Below are 24,219 nucleotides of genomic sequence, written 5' to 3'. Positions count from 1 at the left end.
AGGGGAATCTGGGGCAAACCTATAGCTGCCTGGCCGAGTCTGAGCTGTGACCCACTAGATCTACTGAGCTAGAATGCAGCCTCCAAACTTTCACAGTAGAGTTGGGAGGTGGAGCAACGGAGGGGATGTGGGATGATGGGGTTCTCCACATCACACAGAATGTTACAGTAACATGGAGTCTATTAGGAGTGGGACACAGCATTAATATTACTCTGGTTGGGTGTTTTTTGTATTTTTTATTAATTATTTGTATACTTGTTTGACATTTTACTGCATATTTAGAAGCTAGTAACATAAGCATTTTGCTACACCCGCTATAACATCTGCCAGACTGTGTATGTAACAAATAAATGTTAATATGATTTGTTAGGGTTAGGTTTAAGGTTGAGGGTTAAGGTTGAACTGGGATGTAGACATGAAGCTAGGGTAAGGGTTAGGGTTAGGTTTAAGGCTAAAGCCAAGGCCAAGGTCAGGATGTTCTCCCATTTAAACCTTTAAAAAGAATAAACCAGTAACCTATAAGTATTATGAGTGGGAAAGAACACATTGTTTGTATCACTGTCTCAGTTGGTTTGTGGCTAGGGCCACCAATCTCTGAACGCAGGGAGAATGTGTACACACTGGGATCATGTATTGAGTATTTAATTAGGCCATTGCTCAGGAGCCCATTAGAACTGAAGAGACCTGTGAAATGAAGTAATTTTCTAATTTAAATGAAGGATTGTATTTTAGGGAAATAGTATTGAGATTATTTCTTCACATGATGCAGAATACTCTCAGTTCTTTGGAATGGATACACCTGATAATAACTTTACAGACACTAACTTTGTCAATTGCAAAGAGATTGGACTGAGGTAATTCACTCAAACACACAGGCTATTAGCAGATGCTGTATGTATGGGTACACTTAAAGCATCTGTGAAGCTTGTAAAAAAATCCCACAAATCTGCAGTCAGTGCTGTTACTATCAGTTGGCCATTGTTCTATGCTGCGCCCTCGTGGCTGTTGTTGATTTGCTGAAGTTTAAATGGACTGGACTTTCAGTCTCCCTGCTGCTGCTTTCTGACCCGTTGCTGAACTCCTGTGGACTTAGGCTGTCACTACGGTTCTTTGCATAGTGGTACACGGTTAGAAGACCTTCCCCGAAGCAGAGAGACATTTACTCTGTTCCCTCATTCTCAGGTGTTGTTTGATGTTTTGCATCTTATGACCTCATCATTCTACTGGCTTCCAGAGCCGGATGGACTGGAAATGCTGCATAATTATCTCTACATGACAGATTAAGTATACACATTTTAAACGTATTTGAGGCCTTGCAAGGAGACAGTGAATAGTTATGTACTTCAACTAATTTTAAAAAAGTGATTGGCAATGCAAAGGTAAATGTGACAGAGTATGGACAAATCTTTATAACTGTGTTGGAGTCAGTGGATATAGGCACATTCACGAGGTGCAGCAGCTCAGACATTGAAAATTATTATGTACAGCTGCATCCTCACCTGGTCATTCTGTGGTTATTATATACAGTATCTATATAAAGAGAACGAAGGCCTCACCATGGCAACTGAGCACAACTATCCACAAGGTTACTCCATCTTTTCAACTTTATCTCTCCATATCCATCTCTCTCAAACATTGTCTCCACTACATTCCCAATCCAAGAAATTTATCAAAGTAGCCAAGTTTCGGTTTTATTCAGTTACTGACCTCTCTGAAGAGAAGCTTGCAATCCTGCTGTTGGTAACCAACATTTTTTACCGTAGCGTTGATGTTACACTGAAAAAGCGCTATTTCAAAACAAGAACAAGTCCCTCATCATTAGTGATATGTAAGAGGCAGAGAAAATCCCGCCTGGGCGGCTTTGCATGAAACAAACAGATGAAAACATTTTCTTTTGTCTTTTTAGTCGCTTCACATATATTAATTAATATTTATACCTATAAACACTTTTCCAAAAAAATCTAAATATTCAGTCACATGTACTGGAAAAAGCTCCACTTTTAAATCACAATGATAAATGTACAAAACAATGATAAACGTTTCATATAAATGTTATGGTAACAGGTAGAGAGACTTTACTGTCATCATTAAATATCATAATGGAACAAAAATAAACTCAGAGATTCAGCGTTTCCTGAGGTTCTTGTGTTCCCCCTTGAGGACCAGGAGAGGGGAATGGCTTTTACATCACATCATTGAGGAGCTGTTACGAGAGGTCAAAGTGTACCCTATAACAACCAGGGAATGTGATCACAATAGAACCATCATAGAATGAGTGGCTACCATTGCGTTTTAACTACTGTGATCCTCCTACCATTATATTATGTTGCTCAGTGACTGAGTTACATGCTAATGAATCCATTTGACTCCACCCGCCAGGAGCTTGTTAAAACACGGCTATTCAGAAGGGAAAAGGTGGCTGGGTTATCTGCAATCGTTCAATAGGAATCTGTGTATCATTATGCTACTGATAAATCTCAGACAGAGGTAGGCTATTCATGGTGCACTTTGAACTGGCATGACGCTCACTCTCACTCCTCAATCCCTGAAGAGTCTGATGCTATCAGCCATCACCAGATACCAACCCCAACCCGGTTGTCTTAGTCTAGCCTCACTTCGACCATGTGAATGTCATCTGACCACCTTTCAAAGCAGTCACATCTGTCTGCATTTGATATAATGCACTAAATAAATGTCTGAGCAAATTTAAACAGGAAGGGTAGGTGAGAAAATATCATGGACAAAAATGTAAAGTATTTGGAAAAATCTGTACATGTAAACATCACACTTTCACTGAGTCCAAAAAAACTGAAAGAAAAAATACAAAGCTTCACATTGGTATACAGTACATTACAACCCCCTGCACAGAACTACAGTCTCTGGCTAATGCAGGAGAAGTAACAAATAAAATCATATCAAGAACAATAGAAGTTTTACAGAGCACCACCAACTGTTAAAACAGGCAAGGGTTGAACATGAAACCACATACATTTTCTGGAACCGTGCTGTGCACCACAGAAAAATGATTTAGGTTTAAAATGTTTCTTTTACAACCTTTTGTACAGCTATACATATATCTGACCACATCAGCAATCCACAAGTTACTAGGGCTTTTACGCTACATTTTTATAAAACATCTATACATTAAATTGTCCTGCCAATGCAACGAGAAATCCACTGGAACAAAATATGTCTACAAATGGTTGTGTTTCATTGATCACAGTAACTGCAGCACACACATGAAAATGTAGCTCGTAGTCTTAAGACACATTAAGAAGAGACCCTTTTCTGGACACACAAAGAAAAGTGATGCGTTAGTTAGAAACGTGAATTTAGATCAACCCGGCATCAATAACATAATGTGTATCTGCATTGTGATATGTTGTTGTCTAACCTAGCCATCTTAAGATGAATGCACTAATTGTAAGTCGTTCTGGATAAGAGCGTCTGCTAAATGACTAAAATGTCAATTTAAGTGACGATGGCAGTTTACTGATGGCTGTTGGAGCTTATGGCTGGCCAAAAGTAAAATAGGGGCAAGGTGAAGGAGACATGGAAGACATTTGAGTGTATCAGGACAGAACTCTACCCACTGGGCACAGTCAATTCAACATCTATTCCACGTCGGTTCAACGTAATTTCCTAGAAATGACATGGAAACAACATTGATTCAGCCAGTGTGTGCCCCAGTGGGTACACTCTTAGAAAAAAGGGTTCCAAAATGGTTATTTGGCTGTCCCCATAGGAGAAACCTTTTTGATTCCAGGTAGAACTTTTTGGGGTTCCATGTAGAACCCTCTGGGGAAAAGGTTCTACATAGAACCCAATAGGGTTCTACCCTGGAACCACAAATTATTATTTAAAGGATTCTCGTACAGTATGTTCTAGATAGCTATACCTACTCTTTGAAAAAAGGTGCTATCAAGTTGATTCATCCAAATGAGTCTATTCAAATATATTTTTTAACCTGCATTCAAATGTGTACACACACCTGAGCTCAAAATAACAGTTTCTAAAGCCTGACTAGTCTCGCTAAAATAACAGTTTCTAAAGCCTGACTAGTCTCGCTAAAATAACATTTCTGAAGACTGATGCGTGCAAAATATAATTATCTTTTAAAACACCACTTCTCTTGTGTTGCTAGTAAAAATTCAGATTGAAGTGATTTAGTTAAGACTGTGAGATTGGCTGATTCTTGCCATGTACTTTAAAACCCAATATTGTGCATTTTAATAATGATTTCCACAATATGTTATCCATAAGATGATCAGTTTAGTGGACAAAAATCATCTACATTTAAATCAATACAGACATCCAAACTAAAAAGTAAAACACACACTCATATCAGCTCTCATCATAGACCCCCATTATCAACCCATTGTCAGGCATGTGTATCTTAAATGTGTAAATTGACCATGTGAATCAAGTATGATTGTTCTGTAACAATGTCCGGTTACAAATATATACCGTGTTATTTTATCCTGAGCTGTAAAGTGCTTCCAAACTTGCAATAGATTATACATTTCAAATATAATAAAGAAGTCAAATTATGTCATGGATGGTGACAATAAATAAATTACAGATTATTTTGTGCATGTCATTTTAGACTGTCCTGTTCTTGGAATGATCATCGTCACAGCAATGTAGAAGATATATGTGGTGCTGACATCATTTATTATAAATTACACTGAAATATATTCCTCTCTTATATGAATTATCTGACAAATCTACAGTACATTCGGAAAGTATTCAGACCCTTTCTCCACATTTTGCTACGTTACAGCCTTATTCTAAAATGGATGAAATAAAACATGTTCCTCATCAGTCTACACATAATACTAAATAACGACAAAGCAAAAACAGGTATTTTGACATTTTAGCACATAAAAAAACAAAACAGAAACACCTTATTCACATAAGTATTCAGACCCTATGCTATGAGACTAGAAATTGAGCTCAGGTGCATCCTGTTTCCATTGATCATCCTTGAGATTGATTGGAGTCCACCTGTGGTAAATTCAATTGATTGGACATGATTTGGAAAGGCACACACCTGTCTATATAAGGTCCCACAGTTGACAGTGCATGTGTCGAGGCACAGATCTGGGGATGGGTACCAAAAAATCTCTACAGCATTGAAGGTCCCCAAGAACACAGTGGCCTCCATCATTCTTAAATGGAAGAAGTTTGAAACCATCAAGACTCTTCCTAAAGCTGGCCGCCCGGCCAAACTGAGCAATCGGAGGAGAAAGGCCTTGGTCAGGTAGGTGACCAAGAACTCGATCACTCTGACAGAGCTCCAGAGTTCCTCTGTGGAGATGGGAGAACCTTCCAGAAGGATAGCCATCTCTGCAACACTCCACCAATCAAGCCTTTATGGTAACCACTCATCAATAAAAGGAACATGACAGCCCACTTGGAGTTTGCCAAAAGGCACCTAAAGGACTCTGACCATTAGAAACAAGATTCTCTGGTCTGATGAAACCTAGAGTTAACTCTTTGGCCTGTATTCCAAGCATCACATCTGGATGAAACCTGGCACAATCCCTCCGGTGAAGCATGGTGGTGGCAGCATCATGCTGAGGGGATGTTTTTCAGCGGTAGGGACTGGGAGACGAGTCCGGATCGAAGGAAAGATAAACAGAGAAAAATAAAGAAAAATACACAGAGATCCTTGATGAAAACCTGCTCTAGAATGCTCAGGTCCTCAGACTGGGGCGACGTTTCACCTTCCAACAGAACAACGACCTTCAGCACACAGCCAAGACAACACAGTCGTGGCTTCGAGACAAGTCTCTGAATGTCCTTGAGGGGCCTAGCCAGAGCCCGGACTAGAACCCGATTGAACATCTCTGGAGAGACCTGAAAAAAACTGTACAGCGACGCTCCCCATCCAACCTGACAGAGCTTGAGAGGATCTGCAGAAAATAATGGGAGGAACTCCCCAAATACAGGTGTGCCAAGCTTGCAGCGTCATACCCAAGAAGACTTGAGGCTGTAATCGCTGCCAAAGGTACTTCAACAAAGTACTTTGTACAAAGTACAAAGTAGAGTAAAGGGTCTGAATACTTATGTAAATGTATATTTCAGTTTTTAATATGTAATAAATTACATGTTTTTTACTTTGCTATTATGAGGTATTGAGTGTAGATTGATGAGGGGGAAAAACGATGTAATCAATCTTAGAATAAGGCTGTAACATAACAAAATGTGGAAAAGTCAAGGTGTCCAAATACTTTCCTAATGCACTGTTTAAGGTGCTGACCAGGTTGACTACTTAAAATAATTTAAGTGTACAGAGCATTTTTTTTTTACTAAAGAGCTTTGAAAGGGCAACTCCACTTCACTTACACAACAAACCAAAATAATGCCAACGTTTACCAACAATAAAACGACCACTTAGGACAAAGTGCTCAAATGACTGGCCTGTCAAAGTATGTTGATAGAGAGGATGTTACGGCTACAGTACTCTGTGCTGCTCTCACATACAGTACACACACCATAGCAAGGAACTGTTGAGTAAACTGTGATGCCATCACACATGATCAAGATTGTCTTTTGCTTCTTTTTTAAACTGTGTGTTTTATATCATAATTTCTGCTAATGAGAAATGCAAAGACCGGTAAGAAAAAGGAGTTGAGGTGGAGAGAATATGGTGGGATTTTGAGGGAAATCTTTCGCTTTAGCAGACCAACAGCCGTTACAAGTAGCACAATGCATTCACCATACATTTCCATGAGACGACCATGTGACGTTCACGAGACAAAGTTTATGACACAACCATATGCTGTTCATATCTGACTGACTTAAACCACCCCAAACTGTTAGTCTCTGAAATAAACTCAAATTACTGAACAAAGGTTCATTGAACTCAAGTCTACTATCATTGTATATCAGGTTCTGTCCTATTCACATCTGTCTGATTGGTGCCAGTCAATGAAAGGCCTCAGTTATGAGGTTCCAGATAAAGAAGAGCATCTTTCAGAACAGACAACAATGAAGCTACAGTGCTGCCATGAGACATACTTTCTTTTTACACAGCATTCCTGATTGGCAAATTACGTTACTGCTCCCAGCGGAGCATTACAAAATATTATGGGATGTTTGTGGTATATCTGCTATCTCTGGGGAATGTTTTACAGGCTAGCTCATCATGCTGAGACTAAAAGCATGAGGAGGAGGTAGAGGTACACTAAGAAGACCTCCCTTTGCACAAAGTCCCACAAAAAGACTGAGTATGTGGAAATTGGCTTGCATTTACTGATAATCTTCCATATTGCACCCTGTTACACACTTTCCCCAGAAGCATTAACCTTTTGCCTACAATCCAAAGCCTGTAGGTTTGGACACATTACAGTACTTTACCCTTCAGCTTTAACATCCCCCTTTTCTATGATCACACTTTGCATACCTAAACCTTCAAACTTTAAAAACTACTGTTGAGGTTAACAGAGCAGTGTCATAATGCCAAATATGAAGCAATACTTCATGTTTGACAAATACCTCCTCAGTTTAGAAAGAAAATCCATGGAAGGAGGTGACTTTGCAGTGTTTCTGGGGTATGAATGAAGTGGGTGAGGAGTAGGTTTGTTATGGGAATGTAAAAAGCTAACTGGGCACTAAGATTAGTTTGAATGTATGGATTTTATATTTGTGTAAATTCTTTGCATTCCTGTGACCATATACAGTATCTATTATCTGTATGGCCCAATTGTGCGATGCAGTTTTACTCCTTTACTCCTCTAGTCTTTACTTTGACACTTTACTCAGTTAAACTCTTAATTAAGTGTCTGTCTGTCTGAATGTGTTTGACTGAGGGTGATAGTACAGACAGACAGCCTGGGGAGACGGGTCTTGGCACGGCATAGTTCGCCCGGTCTGGCCTGTTTATGGTTCAGTTCTGCTGCAGGATCAGGTTCTCCAGCTCGTCTGCAGATCGGAGCAGGAAGGCGGCAGACTCTCGGTACCCGGCGATGAGCTGCCTCACCGCTGTGACCTCAGGGGGGCTGAGCTGAGCCGAGGCACCTCCCCCACCTCCACCCTGACCACTGTGACTGTTAGAACTGGAGGAAGAGGATGTAGGAGCCACAGACTTCATACTGAGATCAGTGGGACCTGGAGAGAGAAATGATAGTGTACTTTGAGTGTGATAACCCCATACAGTAAAGAAAGCACAAGATTACTGGGTCACAATTTATTAGATTAGTCCATCTGTAGATGCTCTACAGATGGTCATACTGTCAACAAACTAGATGTTGCTATGCAACTGCTTCCTAAGGTTAGGGTTAGGGTAAGGTTTAGAAGAACATTAGGGTAAGGGTTAAGGTTAGAGTTAGAGTTAGGGCTCGGGTAAGGGTTAAGGTTGGGGCTAGTAGATAGTTCGTTAAAAAATGACTGATAGTCTGTAGATACCCTGTTGAGCATCTACAGATGGACTATCCAAATAAAGTGTTAACAATTATTTCTATACAATATAGGCAATCAATAATCACACTAATATAGATACAGGTACATACAGTACAAAAACACATTCTAACTGAATCTCAGTCTAGGACTTGGGTAGAAGCTAATTACCATTGGTCTGTGTGGTGGTGGCACCGGTGGTTGGCAGGTTGTTGCTCATTGCTCCGTAACTGCGGAAGCTGTAGTTGAGGCCCCTGTTGGTGCCGTTGGTGTATACTGGGTCCTGGGACTGGGAGTAGGCTGAGGCAGCCAGGGAGAAGCCTGAGGAGGCAACTGAGGCCGGGTCCCTGGAGCCGTTCTTATCAGCAGTAGCAGGTTCCTCCTACAGGAGTAGCTACAATAGTTATTACACTGTAATAGGAAAAATAACATAGTAATAAGAACATGTACATTTTTAGCAAGATATACAGTATTTGAATCTACTGTATGTACATACTGGTAATGATGTTACCGACAGAAGAACATGGACTTCATTTACTGTCATGTATAAACAAACACACTCCAAAATAACATGAATTAACAAATACAATACAAACATTCTGTGAACACATATATACATGTACACTCACAGGGCCTTGATAGACATCTAGTCGCATCCTCTTGGCAGCGTTGCGTGTCTCACTTTCACAAGCAGCAGCGAGAATGTTCTCTGCCATGGCAGAGGTGAGGTGTGGGGGTGTGGGCCGTGTCTGACAGCACAGACAATAGTGTTAAGGGTGTGCAGTATAATATTCATGTGTGAATGAGTGAATATTTATGTATGTTCATGAAACTTGATTCTGAAATGTTACATTGGCAGATACAAAATTATAGCTTTCTACAAATCCTGGCCATCCCAGTCTCTACAAACAATCAACCCCTTTCAAATTAAATTCCAAGTTCAAGAACACTGGGAAACTGTGGCACTCCAAAATGTTTCTAAATCAGAGAATCAAGAGCATGTGGGAGGGTGTGGGAAGTATTTACAGGTTGCAGTGTTGTTACATTGAACCAGTGGCGACACGTCATTTTGTTTTGTGCACCACATTTTTAGCTGCAAAAAACTAAAACAAACTGAAAATATGTAGACACGTACTAATGCCAAAATATATATACACGTATTAATGTCAAAATAACATGCAAAGCAGGCAAACCCTGCTTGGGTTGGGTTGGGTTTGCCTGTTTTGCATGTTATTTTGGCATTAATACATGTTACATATCACTTTGCGAACAATGTAAAAAAAATCTAAATCATTAAATTAATAAAGCTGCATACAAACTGCTATTCAGTGGAGTGGGTGTGTGGTTCTAATTCTGAGTTTAACCTGTTAAGTCGACCCTCTACTTTTTCGAACATTCTGTTAAGAATCGCGCAACATTTCAGCGCCCTGCTACTCAGGCCAGGAATATAGTATATGCATATGATTAGTATGTGTGGATAGAAAACACTCAGACGTTTATAAAACTGGTTAAATCACGGCTGTGACTATAACAGAACGTGCGTTTCATCGAAAAGTGCATGAAAATCTGACCACTGAAAATGGAAATAAATATCCATGCGCGACTTCAAGGAATTGTTCAAAGTGAAACTAATTAAATGAGGCCGAGGTTGCAGTGCCTACAGCTTCCACACGTTGTCTAGAGTCTTGTCATTTGATTCAGCTTTGATTCTTGGTCTAACCGAATCAAGGGAATCGATTCCCTCCGGTCTCCAACCGGATGTTTTGGTCGAGCTCTCTACAAGACATTTTTTCGAGACAGACACCTATAGAATTGACATCGCCTCCTGATGAATTTTATCGCTTATTAACGTGTACTAATACCTAAAGTTGCATTACAAAAGTATTTCGAAGTGTTTTGTGAAAGTTTATCGTCGACTTTTTGAATAAAAAAAAATGACGTTACGTTATGAAACGCTATTTTTTTCCGTTTATCACACAGTCTTCATAGATCGATATCTAGGCTATATATGGACCGATTTAATCGAAAAAAAGACCCAATAGTGATTATGGGACATCTAGGAGTGACAACAAAGAAGATGGTCAAAGGTAATGAATGTTTTATATTTTATTTGTGCGGTTTGTGTAGCGACGACTATGCTAATTATTTTGTTTACGTCTTTTGGGGTGTTACATGCTATCAGATAATAGCTTCTCATGCTTTCGCCGAAAAGCATTTTAAAAATCTGACTTGTTGCCTGGATTCACAACGAGTGTAGCTTTAATTCAATACCCTGCATGTGTATTTTAATGAACGTTTGAGTTTTAACTAATACTATTAGCATTTAGCGTAGCGCATTTGCATTTCCAGAGCTCTAGATGGGACGCCTGCAAGAGGTTAAGGGTCTCTTTTACAAGCTTAAAATGATAAACATTCAACATTGGCCATGCTGTCAATCCAGCATGATTTCTGCAACACCCAAAACAACTGTTAACTCGTAACTGGGAAATCTGACTTCAGTGAGTTCAAGACAACTGGGAACTTGGGAAAAAAACTAGCTAACCTATAACCTGTTTTAGAGAAATGTAATCATTGAATATTGTAAGAGCTTTCATTGTCTGCTTATATGCCCCCTTTTATTTATCCTACGGTTCTGACTTGGTGTACAGGGAGAACACTGTAATAAAAGAATGGCCATGTTCTGAATTCTGTAGCTGTACATGACAAGTGTTGAACAAATACTTGTATTGACTACGTCCGTCCTAGCTCGCTCATTAATGTCTTAATCGAAATTACGGATTGCCTCTTATCCGCTTTTCGTCCCCTTATGCCATAGTTTGTATATCTCAACTGTCATTAGGAACCACATTTGTTTAAGCAAATCAGCCATATCAGCTGTTTTTTTTTTAAGGCAGTAAATTAGGCTGAATGAACTGTTTCGCTGCCAGACAAGATAGCCAGATGTAACAGTGGTAATGTGTTGGGACTGCTGATGGGACTCTACTGTTAGGACAGCTTTATGTAGGCCCTAACAGTTTGTGGGCAGAGTTTGTCACCGTTATAGTGCAATTAATCTATTGTTTCAGTGTTGTGTAGTGGCTTTGGAGGCATGCATCCCCAATTTTTTTTATTTTGTTTGCCCCACCAATATTTACATGCTATAATCGCCACTGCATTGAGCACATCTTCCACACTTATAGTTCCCAGTTCGAACAGTAAGGCATTTGGAAAGAATGGACCAGCGTGTCTCTGATCGTCTGTATGAGAACACACCAGGCTGGAGCATCAGCTCTGTTTGTAGAATAGGCCAATGTTTGAAGTCTGTTACAAATCACAGCCATGATGTGCTGTCCTTTTCGGGCTTCTGAGCTAGAAATTATGGTCTGGGCATGTTCGTGTGCTGCTGTTTTCCAATGTTCTTGAACTTGGGATTTCACTTGAAGTCATTTTCATATATGGCAACTAATAAAGTCCACTCTACAATCAACCCCCCTTCGTAAGATCATAAGACTACCATCTACTAATATATCCTTCCTGTTTGGCCCTGTCCGGGGGTGTCCTCAGATGGGGCCACAGTGTCTCCTGACCCCTCCTGTCTCTGCCTCCAGTATTTATGCTGCAGTAGTTTATGTGTCGGGGGGCTAGGGTCAGTTTGTTATATCTGAAGTACTTCTCCTGTCCTATTCGGTGTCCTGTGTGAATCTAAGTGTGCGTTCTCTAATTCTGAGCCCTAGGACCATGCCCCAGGACTACCTGACATGCCTCCTTGCTGTCCCCAGTCCACCTGGCCGTGCTGCTGCTCCAGTTTCAACTGTTCTGCCTTATTATTATATATATGCCATTTAGCAGACGCTTTTATCCAAAGCGACTTACAGTCATGTGTGCATACATTCTACGTATGGGTGGTCCCAGGGATCGAACCCACTACCCTGGCGTTACAAGCGCCATGCTCTACCAACTGAGCTACAGAAGGACCATGCTATTCGACCATGCTGGTCATTTATGAACATTTGAACATCTTGGCCATGTTCTGTTATAATCTCCACCCGGCACAGCCAGAAGAGGACTGGCCACCCCACATATGCTCTCTCTAATTCTCTCTTTCTTTCTCTCTCTCGGAGGACCTGAGCCCTAGGACCGTGCCCCAGGACTACCTGACATGATGACTCTTTGCTGTCCCCAGTCCACCTGACCGTGCTGCTGCTCCAGTTTCAACTGTTCTGCCTTATTATTATTCGACCATGCTGGTCATTTATGAACATTTGAACATCTTGGCCATGTTCTGTTATAATCTCCACCCGGCACAGCCAGAAGAGGACTGGCCACCCCACATACCCTGGTTCCTCTCTACGTTTCTTCCTAGGTTTTGGCCTTTCTAAGGAGTTTTTCCTAGCCACCGTGTTTTTACACCTGCATTGCTTGCTGTTTGGGGTTTTAGGCTGGATTTCTGTACAGCACTTTGAGATATCAGCTGATGTACGAAGGGCTATATAAATACATTTGATTTGATTTGATTTGAGAGGGGGGCTAGGGACTATGGGGAGGATACTGAGGGGAACAGTGCCTACCTCAAAACCAACCTTCTTCATACGGCGGCAGGACTTGAGGTAGGTGCGGATGCGCTTACGGGAGCGCTCCTGGAACTCAGGGAACTGTCGGCTGCATGACTCGATGATGGCCTGGATCTTCTCCTTGGGCTGCTTGGAGATGGGCACCATGCGGTCCAGGTTCTCATCCACAAACAGACGAACAAACATCTGAGAGGGTAGAGATAGAGGGGGGAAGGGAGCAGAGCGAGGAGGATTGGGTGTATAAGGGAGGAAAGGGGGAAGATAGGTTTAGAAGGGAGACGAGATGATGGGAGGTGTAGAGGGGAGATAGGAGGAGGGGGTGTAGAGTAGGGGGAAGCAGGAGGGGTATGTGTAAACAGACAACAAGAGCAACAGCAGAAGTGGGGGAGTAAACATGGAGGTAGAGCATGAAAGAGGGTGCAAAGAAAAGGAGAGGCATTAAATAAAGAGGGGGGAGAGATGAGAGGAGAGAAGATATAGTGAATGCAAAAAAAAACATTCAAAATGCAAAATAAGGTTGAGGAGTGCCATTTTACATTTTTTCTCTGACATTTATATTATTTTGAAAAAGTGCTAACTTAACTTCTTTGTAGATATTTGGGTTGCATGAAGACAAATTGTGTTGCATAAAGGCCAATTTCTTCAATTTCTTGAAGTATATATTTAGTTGTGACAGCTGCGATGATACTCTTACATTAAATGCTTTCAGCCTCTCTGGGTCCATTCCCTCAGCATCAGTGATCTTGTCACTGTCATCGTGGTCGTCATGATCGTCATCATCATCATCGATGATCTGAGCACGCCCAGAGGTCAGGTCCTCAGCACTCATGCTCAGTTCTGTCTTCAATGAGTCATAGCTTCCGGGGCGGTGCTGAGGAGACTGTAAACACCCACAAAGAAACAAACACGGTCACTATTGCCACAGATTAGGACAGAAAACATTATTCAAGTTGTAATAAAACATCTGGTGTGGCTATCACCACAACACCATATTCAAATGGATTTTCTGTCCTTACCCTGTTGCCGTAGTCTGGTTTCCCAGGGGACTTCCTCGTAGCGTCAGCTGAGTAGGGCGTCCCAACAGGGCTCCCCACAGGCAGCAGTCTGTCAGTCAGATTGACTGGTTGCTGGTCCTCTGAGGAGGAAGAGGATGAGGTGGTGGTGCTAAAGTCCAGGGGAGCACTCCCCCCGTTCTCAGTCACCTCCCTGTATGGAGCCACACCATCTGAAGGGACACTGCCCACAACCATTGCCTCGAGGGGGGTCAGGGATGGCAGTCCGTTGGCACTCTCAGAGTCGTCATCTGAAAGAGAGAGAGAGAGCGAGCGAGCGGGTGGCATGCTGTCAATTAACTTCTGAGCCACATCATGACTGATGGCAGCCCATTCTTGCATAATCAATGCTTGGAGTTTGTCTGAATTTGTGGGTTTTTGTTTGTCCACCCACCTCTTGAGGACTGACCACATGTTCTCAATGGGATTAAGGTCTGGGGAGTTTCCTGGCCATGGACACAAAATATCGATGTTTTGTTCCCCGAGGCACTTAGTTATCGTCATGCTGGAAAAGGCATTGTTCATCACCAAACTGGAGGAAACTTCTTGTTGTGTTCTTAGGCAAAATTGTGAGTGAGCCCTTCCCTTGGCTGAGAAGCAACCCCACACATGAATGGTCTCAGGATGCTTTACTGTTGGCATGACACAGGTCCGATGGTAGCGCTCACCTTGTCTTCTCCGGGGAAGCTTTTTTCCGGATGCCCCAATCAATCGGAAAAGGGATTCATCAGAGAAAATTATTTTACCCCCGTCTTCAGCAGTCCAATCCCTGTACCTTTTGCATAATATCAGTCTGTCCCTGATGTTTTTCCTGGAGAGAAGTGGCTTCTTTGCGGCCCTTCTTGACACCAGGCCATCCTTCAAAAGTATTTGCCTCACTGTGCGTGCAGATTCACTCACACCTGCCTGCTGCCATTCCTGAGCAAGCTGGTGTACTGGTGGTGCCCTGATCCCACAGCTGAATAAACTTTAGGAGACGGTCCTGGCACTTGCTGGACTTTCTTGGGCGCCCTGAAGCCTTCTTCAAAACAATTGAACCGCTCTCCTTGAAGTTCTTGATGATCTGATAAATGGTTGATTTGGATGCAATCTTACTGGCAGCAATATCCTTGCCTGTGAAGCCCTTTTTGGGCAAAGCAATGATGACGGCACGTGTGTCCTTGCAGGTAACCATGGCTGACAGAGGAAGAACAATGATTCCAAACACCACCCTCCTTTTGAAGCTTCCAGTCTTTTATTCGAACTCAATCAGAATGACAGAGTGATCTCCAGCCTTGTCCTCGTCAACACTCACACCTGTGTTAACGAGAGAATCACTGACATGATGTCAGCTGGTCCTTTTGTGGCAGGGCTGAAATGCAGTGAAAATGTTTTTGGGGGATTCGGTTCATTTGCATGGCAAAGGGGGACTTTGCAATCTGATCATCTGATCACTCTTCATAACATTCTGGAGTATATGCAAATTGACATCATACAAACTGAGGCAGCAGACTTTGTGAAAATATATCTTTGTGTCATTCTCAAAACGTTTGGCCACGACTGTACATCCCAAATCACGCTCAACCAATGAAAACAGGGACATACTGTAAACAAACAAACATACAGTACGCACAAACACACACACAAACACACAAAAAGGCTTACCGTCTTCCTCTTTCAATGCGGCTTGTGGGCTGTGTACCATCCCTCCATTGGGGGGACTGAGCTCAGGGACAGGGGGACGCTCAGCAGAGACCCACATGGGCTCAGCCATATCCATGTCCTCACTGCTCACCGAACTTTCATCCTGAGAGAGAGAGAGAGAGAGAGAGAGAAAGAGAGAAAATTTAGACATTTCTCAAATTAGGATTTCGTCCCTGAGGACGATTGAATAGGCTGCTGAAGATTTGATTGTATTTAATTTATTACGATCCGAATTAGCCGACGCCAATGGCAACAGCTAATGTTACTGGGGTCCGACATAACGAACAAGACATTACAGACTAGAGACTATACAATGAATATACATTTAAAAACATGAACATGTAGTGTGTGTGTGAGGGCATCTATCAGTTACACATACATGTTGCGAGGTGTCGCTTTATTAGTTTTTTAAAACCAGATTTGCTGTTCACTTACGCTATATAAGATGGAAGGGAGTTCCATACACTCATGGCTCTGTATAATACTGTATGTATCCTTGAATTTGTTCTCAACACCCCTGGTGGCATGTCTGATAACAATAAAGAGCAAAAGCGGCTCTGTTCTGGGCCAGCTACATTTTAACTTGGTCTTTATTTGCAGCATTTGACTATATGACTGGACAATAATAAAGATAAGATAAAACAACAGCCTGCAAGACTTGTTTGTAGAGTGTGGTGTCCAAAAATCAGAGCATCTCTTCATTACGGACAGACCTCTCCCCATTTTTACAACCATTGGACTGATGATTGAGTCTGGAGTGAGTGGCGGCGCCGGACAGGCGGGAGACACTGGCGGTGCCGGACTGGAGGGAGACTCTAGCGGCGCCGGACTGGAGGGATCCGGACTGTCACCCGTCGTGGGAGGTTCCGGTCTGTGGCCCGTCTTAGGAGGTTCCGGTCTGTAAACTGTCGCCGGACGCTCTAGACTGGGTACTGTAGCCGGACGCTCTGGACTGGGTACGGTAGCCGGACGCTCTGGACTGGGTACGGTAGCCGGACGCTCTGGACTGGGTACGGTAGCCGGACGCTCTGGACTGGGTACTGTAGCCGGACGCTCTGGACTGGGTACTGTAGCCGGACGCTATGGACTGGCGGGGTGCACTGTAGGCCTGGTGCGTGGTGCCGGCCCTGGTGGTAGCGGGCTGGGGACACGCACCTCATGGTGAGTGCGGGGAGGAGAAACAGGGCGTACTGGACTGCCGAGGCGCACTATAGGCCTGGTACGTGGTGCCGGCACTGGTGGTACCGGGCTGGAGACACGCACCTCAGGGCAAGTGCGAGGAGCAGGAACAGGGAATACTGGACCCTGGAGGCGCACTGGTGGCCTGGTGCGTGGTGCCGGCACTGGTGGTACCGGGCTGGAGACACGCACCTCGGGGCAAGTGCGGGGAGGAGGAACAGGGCGTACTGGACTGCCGAGGCGCACTATAGGCCTGGTGTGTGGTGTTGGCACTAATGGTACTGGGCGGGTGACACGTGCCTCAGGGCGAGTGCGGGGAAGAGGCACTGGATACACTGGTCTGTGGAGACGCATTGGAGATCCAGAACATAGAGCTGGATCAATACGTCCTGGCTGGATGACCATTCTAGCCGGGCAAATGCGAGCACGGTGCCTGACCAGTTACACGCTCCCCACGGTAAGCACAAGGATTTGGCTTAGGTCTCCTACCTGACTCAGCCAATCTTCTCGTGTGCCCCCCGAAGATTTTGGGGGGCCTCTCGGGCCTCCGTGCTAGCCTTGTACACTCATAACGTCGCCGTTCCTCCTGTGCTTTCTCCACCTGCTTCCATTGCAGAGTCCTTTCCCCTCTGTACTTCTCCTCGTAGTATAGATAATCACCCACAAATTACCCAAGGAATATGGCTGCCTAAATATGGTTCCCAATCAGAGACAACGATAAACAGCTGCCTCTAATTGAGAACCAATCTAGGCAACCATAGACATACTAAACAACTAGACTAGTAAACAACCCCATAAACATACAAAACCCCTAGACAGGACAAAACACAACAAACCACCCCTTGTCACACTCTGACCTAACCAAAATAATAAAGAAAACAAAGAATACTAAGGTCAGGGCGTGACAGCGTATATGGTTGAATCATCAGCATACATGGACACACATGCTTTGTTTAATGCCAGTGGCAGGTCATTGGTAAAATAGAAAATAGTAGAGGGTCTAGAGAGCTGCCTTGCAGTACACACTTTACATGTTTGAGAAGCTTACGTAAAAATAAGCAATTTACTCAACAACAGATTATGATCAATATTATCAAAGGCTGCACTGAAATCTCACAGTACAGCTCCCACAATCTTATTATTATTGTCACGATCGTCGTATGGAGGGGACCAAAGCGCAGCATGGTGTGAATACATTCTTCTTTATTGAATGAAAAACACGAAGAATACTTAAACAAAAAACAACAAAACGATTAAGACGAACGTGACCGCTATATAAACACTGTGCTAACATGCAACATAACATAGACAATAACCCATGAAATACCCAAAGAAGATGGCTGCCTAAATATGGTTCCCAATCAGAGACAAAGCTAAACACCTGCCTCTAATTTAGAACCAATCTAGGCAACCATAGACCGACATAAACACCTAGATGGAAACAACCCCATAAATCTACAAAACCCCTAGACAGTCCAAACACCCTAGATGAGACAAAACACACATATCACCCATGTCACACCCTGATCTAACCAAAATAATAAAGAAAACAAAGAATACTAAGGTCAGGGCGTGACAGTACCCCCCCCCCCCCACAAAGTTGCGGACTCCGGACGCAAAAACCTAATCTAAAGGGGAGGGTCCGGGTGGGCCTCTGTTATGGCGGCGGCTCGGATGCTGGACGTGGACCCCACTCCAACATAGTCTTAGTCCGCTTTTGTGGCCTCCTAGGAACGGCGACCCTCGCCGCAAACCTAGGACTGGCAACCCTACTAAAGGGCCCCACTGGACTGAGGGGCAGCTCCGGACTGAGAGGCAGCTCCGGACTGAGGGGCAGCTCAGGACTGAAGGGCAGCTCAGGACTGAAGGGTAGCTCAGGACTGAACGGTAGCTCAGGACTGAAGGGTAGCTCCTGGCTGGCTGACGGCTCTGGCAGCTCCTGGCTGGCTGACGGCTCTGGCAGGTCCTGGCTGGCTCACGGCTCGGGCAGCTCCTGGCTGGCTGACGGCTCGGGCTGCTCCTGGCTGGCTGACGGCTCGGGCAGCTCCTGGCTGGCTGGCGGCTCAGGCAGCTCTTGGCTGGCTGGCGGCTCGGGCAGCTCCTGGCTGGCTGGCGGTTCAGGACAGACGGGAAACTCTGGCGGCTCAGGACAGACGGGAGACACTGGCGGCTCAGGACAGACGAGGCGCACTGTAGGCCTGGTGCGTGGTGCCGGCACTGGTGGTACTGGACCGAGGACACGCACCTCAGGGCGAGTGTGGGGAGGAGGAACAGGGAGAACTGGGCTCTGGCGACACACAGGAAGCCCAGTGCGGGGGCTGCCACCGGAGGGCTGGTGCGTGGAGATGGCACCGGATAGACCGGACCGAGAAGGCGCACTGGAGATCTGGAGCACCGAGCCTGCCCAACCTTACCTGGTTGAATGCTCCCCGTAGCCAGGCCAGTGCGGCGAGGTGGAATAGCCCGCACTGGGCTGTGCAGGCGAACCAGGGACACCATGCGTAAGGCTGGTGCCATGTATGCCGGCCCGAGGAGACGCACTGGAGACCAGATGCGTAAAGCCGGCTTCATGGTGCCTGACTCGATGCCCACTCTAGCCCGGCCAATACGAGGAGCTGGAATGTACCGCACCGGGCTATGCACACGCACCGGGGACACTGTGCACTCCACCGCATAACACGGTGCCTGCCCGGTACAGCGCCCTCTCTCTCCACGGTAAGCACGGGGAGCTGGCTGGCGCAGGTCTCCTACCTGACTTCGCCACACTCCCCGTGTGCCCTCCCCCAAGAAATTTTTGGGGCTGCCACTCGGGCTTCCAGCCGCGCCACCATGCTGCCTCCTCATACCGACGCCTCTCTGCTTTCGCTGCCTCCAGCTCTGCTTTGGGACGGCGATATTCCCCTGGCTGTGCCCAGGGTCCTTTGCCATCCAGAATCTCCTCCCAAGTCCAGAAGTCCTTTGATTGCTGCTGCTGTTTGTTACCACCCTGCTTGGTCCATTGTTGGTGGGTTATTCTGTCACGATCGTCGCATGGAGGGGACCAAAGTGCAGGGTGGTGTGAATACATTACTTTTTATTGAATGAAGAACACGGAGAACACTTAAACAAAAACAACAAAACGATTAAGACGAAAGTGACCGCTATATAAAAACTGTGCTAACATGCAACATAACATAGACAATAACCCAAGAAATACCCAAAGAAGATGGTTGCCTAAATATGGTTCACAAGCAGAGACAAGGATAAACACCTGCCTCTAATTGAGAACCAATCTAGGCAACCATAGACCTACATAAAACCCTAGATGGAAACAAAACCATAAATCTACAAAAGCCCTAGACAGTACAAACACCCTAGATGAGACAAAAACACACATATCACCCATGTCATACCCTGACCTAACCAAAATAATAAAGAAAACAAAGAATACTAAGGTCAGGGCGTGACAATGATCAATGTCTTGTGTCAGTGCAGTACATGTTGAGTGCCCTTTGTTTACAGAGAAATGAGCAGGGGAATCGATCAAAAAGAGCACCTCTAACTTTGTACAGTGCTAATGCAATTAGTAAAATCAGTCACACTATGAAATGCTACCAAATACAGTGGGGCAAAAAAGTATTTAGTCAGCCACCAATTGTGCAAGTTCTCCCACTTAAAAAGATGAGAGAGAACTGTAATTTTTATCATAGGTTCACTTCAACTATGACAGACAAAATGAGAAAAAAAATCCAGAAAATCACATTGTAGGATTTTTAATGAATTTATTTGCAAATTATGGTGGAAAATAAGTATTTGGTCACCTACAAACAAGCAAGATTTCTGGCTCTCACAGACCTGTAACTTCTTCTTTAAGAGGCTCCTCTGTCCTCCACTTGTTACCTGTATTAATGGCACCTGTTTGAACTTGTTATCAGTATAAAAGACACCTGTCCACAACCTCAAACAGTCACACTCCAAACTCCACTATGGCCAAGACCAAAGAGCTGTCAAAGGACACCAGAAACAAAATTGTAGACCTGCACCAGGCTGGGAAGACTGAATCTGCAAGGTAAGCAGCTTGGTTTGAAGAAATCAACTGTGGGAGCAATTATTAGGAAATGGAAGACATACAAGACCACTGATAATCTCCTCGATCTGGGGCTCCACGCAAGATCTCACCCCGTGGGGTCAAAATGATCACAAGAACGGTGAGCGGTGAGCAAAAATCCCAGAACCACACGGGGGACCTAGTGAATGACCTGCAGAGAGCTGGGACCAAAGTAACAAAGCCTACCATCAGTAACACACTACACCGCCAGGGACTCAAATCCTGCAGTGCCAGACGTGTCCCCCTGCTTAAGCCAGTACATGTCCAGGCCCATCTGACGTTTGCTAGAGAGCATTTGGATGATCCAGAAGAAGATTGGGAGAATGTCATATGGTCAGATCAAACCAAAATATAACTTTTTGGTAAAAACTCAACTCGTCGCGTTTGGAGGACAAAGAATGAGTTGCATTCAAGGTCCTGGAGTGGCCTAGCCAGTCTCCAGATCTCAACCCCATAGAAAATCTTTGGAGGGAGTTGAAAGTCCGTGTTGCCCAGCAACAGCCCCAAAACATCACTGCTCTAGAGGAGATCTGCATGGAGGAATGGGCCAAAATACCAGCAACAGTGTGTGAAAACCTTGTGAAGACTTACAGAAAACGTTTGACCTCTGTCATTGCCAACAAAGGGTACAGTGCCTTGCGAAAGTATTCGGCCCCCTTGAACTCTGCGACCTTTTGCCACATTTCAGGCTTCAAACATAAAGATATAAAACTGTATTTTTTGTGAAGAATCAACAACAAGTGGGACACAATCATGAAGTGGAACAACATTTATTGGATATTTCAAACTTTTTTAACAAATCAAAAACTGAAAAATTGGCCGTGCAAAATTATTCAGCCCCCTTAAGTTAATACTTTGTAGCCACCTTTTGCTGCGATTACAGCTGTAAGTCGCTTGGGGTATGTCTCTATCAGTTTTGCACAACGAGAGACTGAATTTTTTTCCCATTCCTCCTTGCAAAACAGCTCGAGCTCAGTGAGGTTGGATGGAGAGCATTTGTGAACAGCAGTTTTCAGTTCTTTCCACAGATTCTCGATTGGATTCAGGTCTGGACTTTGACTTGGCCATTCTAACACCTGGATATGTTTATTTTTGAACCATTCCATTGTAGATTTTGCTTTATGTTTTGGATCATTGTCTTGTTGGAAGACAAATCTCCGTCCCAGTCTCAGGTCTTTTGCAGACTCCATCAGGTTTTCTTCCAGAATGGTCCTGTATTTGGCTCCATCTATCTTCCCATCAATTTTAACCATCTTCCCTGTCCCTGCTGAAGAAAAGCAGGCCCAAACCATGATGCTGCCACCACCATGTTTGACAGTGGGGATGTTGTGTTCAGGGTGATGAGCTGTGTTGCTTTTACGCCAAACATAACGTTTTGCATTGTTGCCAAAAAGTTCAATTTTGGTTTCATCTGACCAGAGCACCTTCTTCCACATGTTTGGTGTGTCTCCCAGGTGGCTTGTGGCAAACTTTAAACAACACTTTTTATGGATATCTTTAAGAAATGGCTTTCTTCTTGCCACTCTTCCATAAAGGCCAGATTTGTGCAATATACGACTGATTGTTGTCCTATGGACAGAGTGTCCCACCTCAGCTGTAGATCTCTGCAGTTCATCCAGAGTGATCATGGGCCTCTTGGCTGCATCTCTGATCAGTCTTCTCCTTGTATGAGCTGAAAGTTTAGAGGGACGGCCAGGTCTTGGTAGATTTGCAGTGGTCTGATACTCATTCCATTTCAATATTATCGCTTGCACGGTGCACCTTGGGATGTTTAAAGCTTGGGAAATCTTTTTGTATCCAAATGCGTCTTTAAACATCTTCACAACAGTATCTCGGACCTGCCTGATGTGTTCCTTGTTCTTCATGATGCTCTCTGCGCTTTTAACGGACCTCTGAGACTATCACAGTGCAGGTGCATTTATACGGACACTTGATTACACACAGGTGGATTGTATTTATCATCATTAGTCATTTAGGTCAACATTGGATCATTCAGAGATCCAATGAACTTCTGGAGAGAGTTTGCTGCACTGAAAGTAAAGGGGCTGAATAATTTTGCACGCCCAATTTTTCAGTTTTTGATTTGTTAAAAAAGTTTGAAATATCCAATAAATGTTGTTCCACTTCATGATTGTGTCCCACTTGTTGTTGATTCTTCACAAAAAAATACAGTTTTATATCTTTATGTTTGAAGCCTGAAATGTGGCAAAAGGTCGCAGAGTTCAAGGGGGCCGAATACTTTCGCAAGGCACTGTATATAACAATGTATTGAGATACACTTTTGTTATTGACCAAACTTATACTTATTTTCCACTATAATTTGCAAATAAATTAATTACAAATCCTACAATGTGATTTTCTGGATTCCCTCCCCCCATTTTGTCTGTCATAGTTGAAGTGAAAATTACAGGCCTCTCTCATCTTTTTAAGTGGGAGAATTTGCACAATTGGTGTCTGACTAAATACTTTTTTGCCCCACTGTAAATCACAATTAATTTATAATACTGTGAATATATAGTTTCACTGTCACGACTCCCACCGAAGGTGGCTCCCCTGCCTGTTCGGGCGGCAGTCGGTGGTCGTCGTCACCTGTCTACTAGCCGCCACCGATCCCTTTTTCCTTTTCTGTTTGTTTGGTCTTACTGTCTCTTATTTTGTTTCTTTATTCATGTCTATTTAAGCCTGTTAGGCGGGATTGTTTTCTGTTAGTCATGGTGTGCGTGTTTGTGTTCCTGTCCGTTTGTGCCCTGTGTTGGGTCGGACTATTTTTCTGTCTATTTATCGCCTATTGTTTTGGGCATTCGTTTGGGAATCCAATAAATATGGTTTCCCCAGTTCCTCTGCTCTCTGCATTTGACTCTGCACTCACCACTCCAGGCGATTGTGACATTCACAGACATATTGTTGCATCTTTTTTATGGTTTGAGCGAAATCGTTAAGAATAATATAAAGCCAGTCCGCACACCACCAAGATGAATTGGTTTAGTCTTGACTCTTGATTGACAGTGTTGAGGGATGGGTAATGTATTGATTCTCGAGTGCCAAATCAACACAAATGTGTTTCTATTTGTCATTGTTACTTCTTTTTTATATTTATGAGTCTTATTTTTGTATATATTTTTTAAATATTTATATAGTTTTAAATATTATGGTTATTGATTTGTGTTGTTCCAAATGTCTGAATAAAAATAATAGTTAGTGCAGAATGGTGCTCTTTCTTTTGGTTGGCGAGGGGGGGGGGGGTCCGCCCAGGGAGCCATACAAG

General features: G+C 43.8%; 1 protein-coding gene across 1 annotated transcript in view; it reads right to left on the bottom strand.

Moving 5' to 3' along the window:
- Positions 1-1,675: 1,675 nt before the first annotated feature.
- Positions 1,676-24,219, bottom strand: part of LOC118360552 (nucleolar protein 4-like) — a 48,819-nt gene continuing 26,275 nt past the window's right edge. The window contains exons 5-11 of the mRNA XM_052485099.1: positions 15,650-15,791; positions 13,970-14,256; positions 13,648-13,833; positions 12,951-13,139; positions 9,033-9,152; positions 8,575-8,785; positions 1,676-8,115 (exon numbers count right to left, since the gene is read on the bottom strand). Coding sequence (XP_052341059.1) covers positions 7,895-8,115; positions 8,575-8,785; positions 9,033-9,152; positions 12,951-13,139; positions 13,648-13,833; positions 13,970-14,256; positions 15,650-15,791 — 1,356 coding nt within the window. The 3' untranslated portion in view covers positions 1,676-7,894. The remainder of the gene's footprint in view (positions 8,116-8,574; positions 8,786-9,032; positions 9,153-12,950; positions 13,140-13,647; positions 13,834-13,969; positions 14,257-15,649; positions 15,792-24,219) is intronic.

This window comes from Oncorhynchus keta, chromosome 28 (assembly GCF_023373465.1).
Source record: "Oncorhynchus keta strain PuntledgeMale-10-30-2019 chromosome 28, Oket_V2, whole genome shotgun sequence".
Taxonomy (NCBI): domain Eukaryota; kingdom Metazoa; phylum Chordata; class Actinopteri; order Salmoniformes; family Salmonidae; genus Oncorhynchus; species Oncorhynchus keta.
Note: the sequence above shows the minus strand (reverse complement) of the source record. Positions and strands in the feature narration are given on the sequence as shown.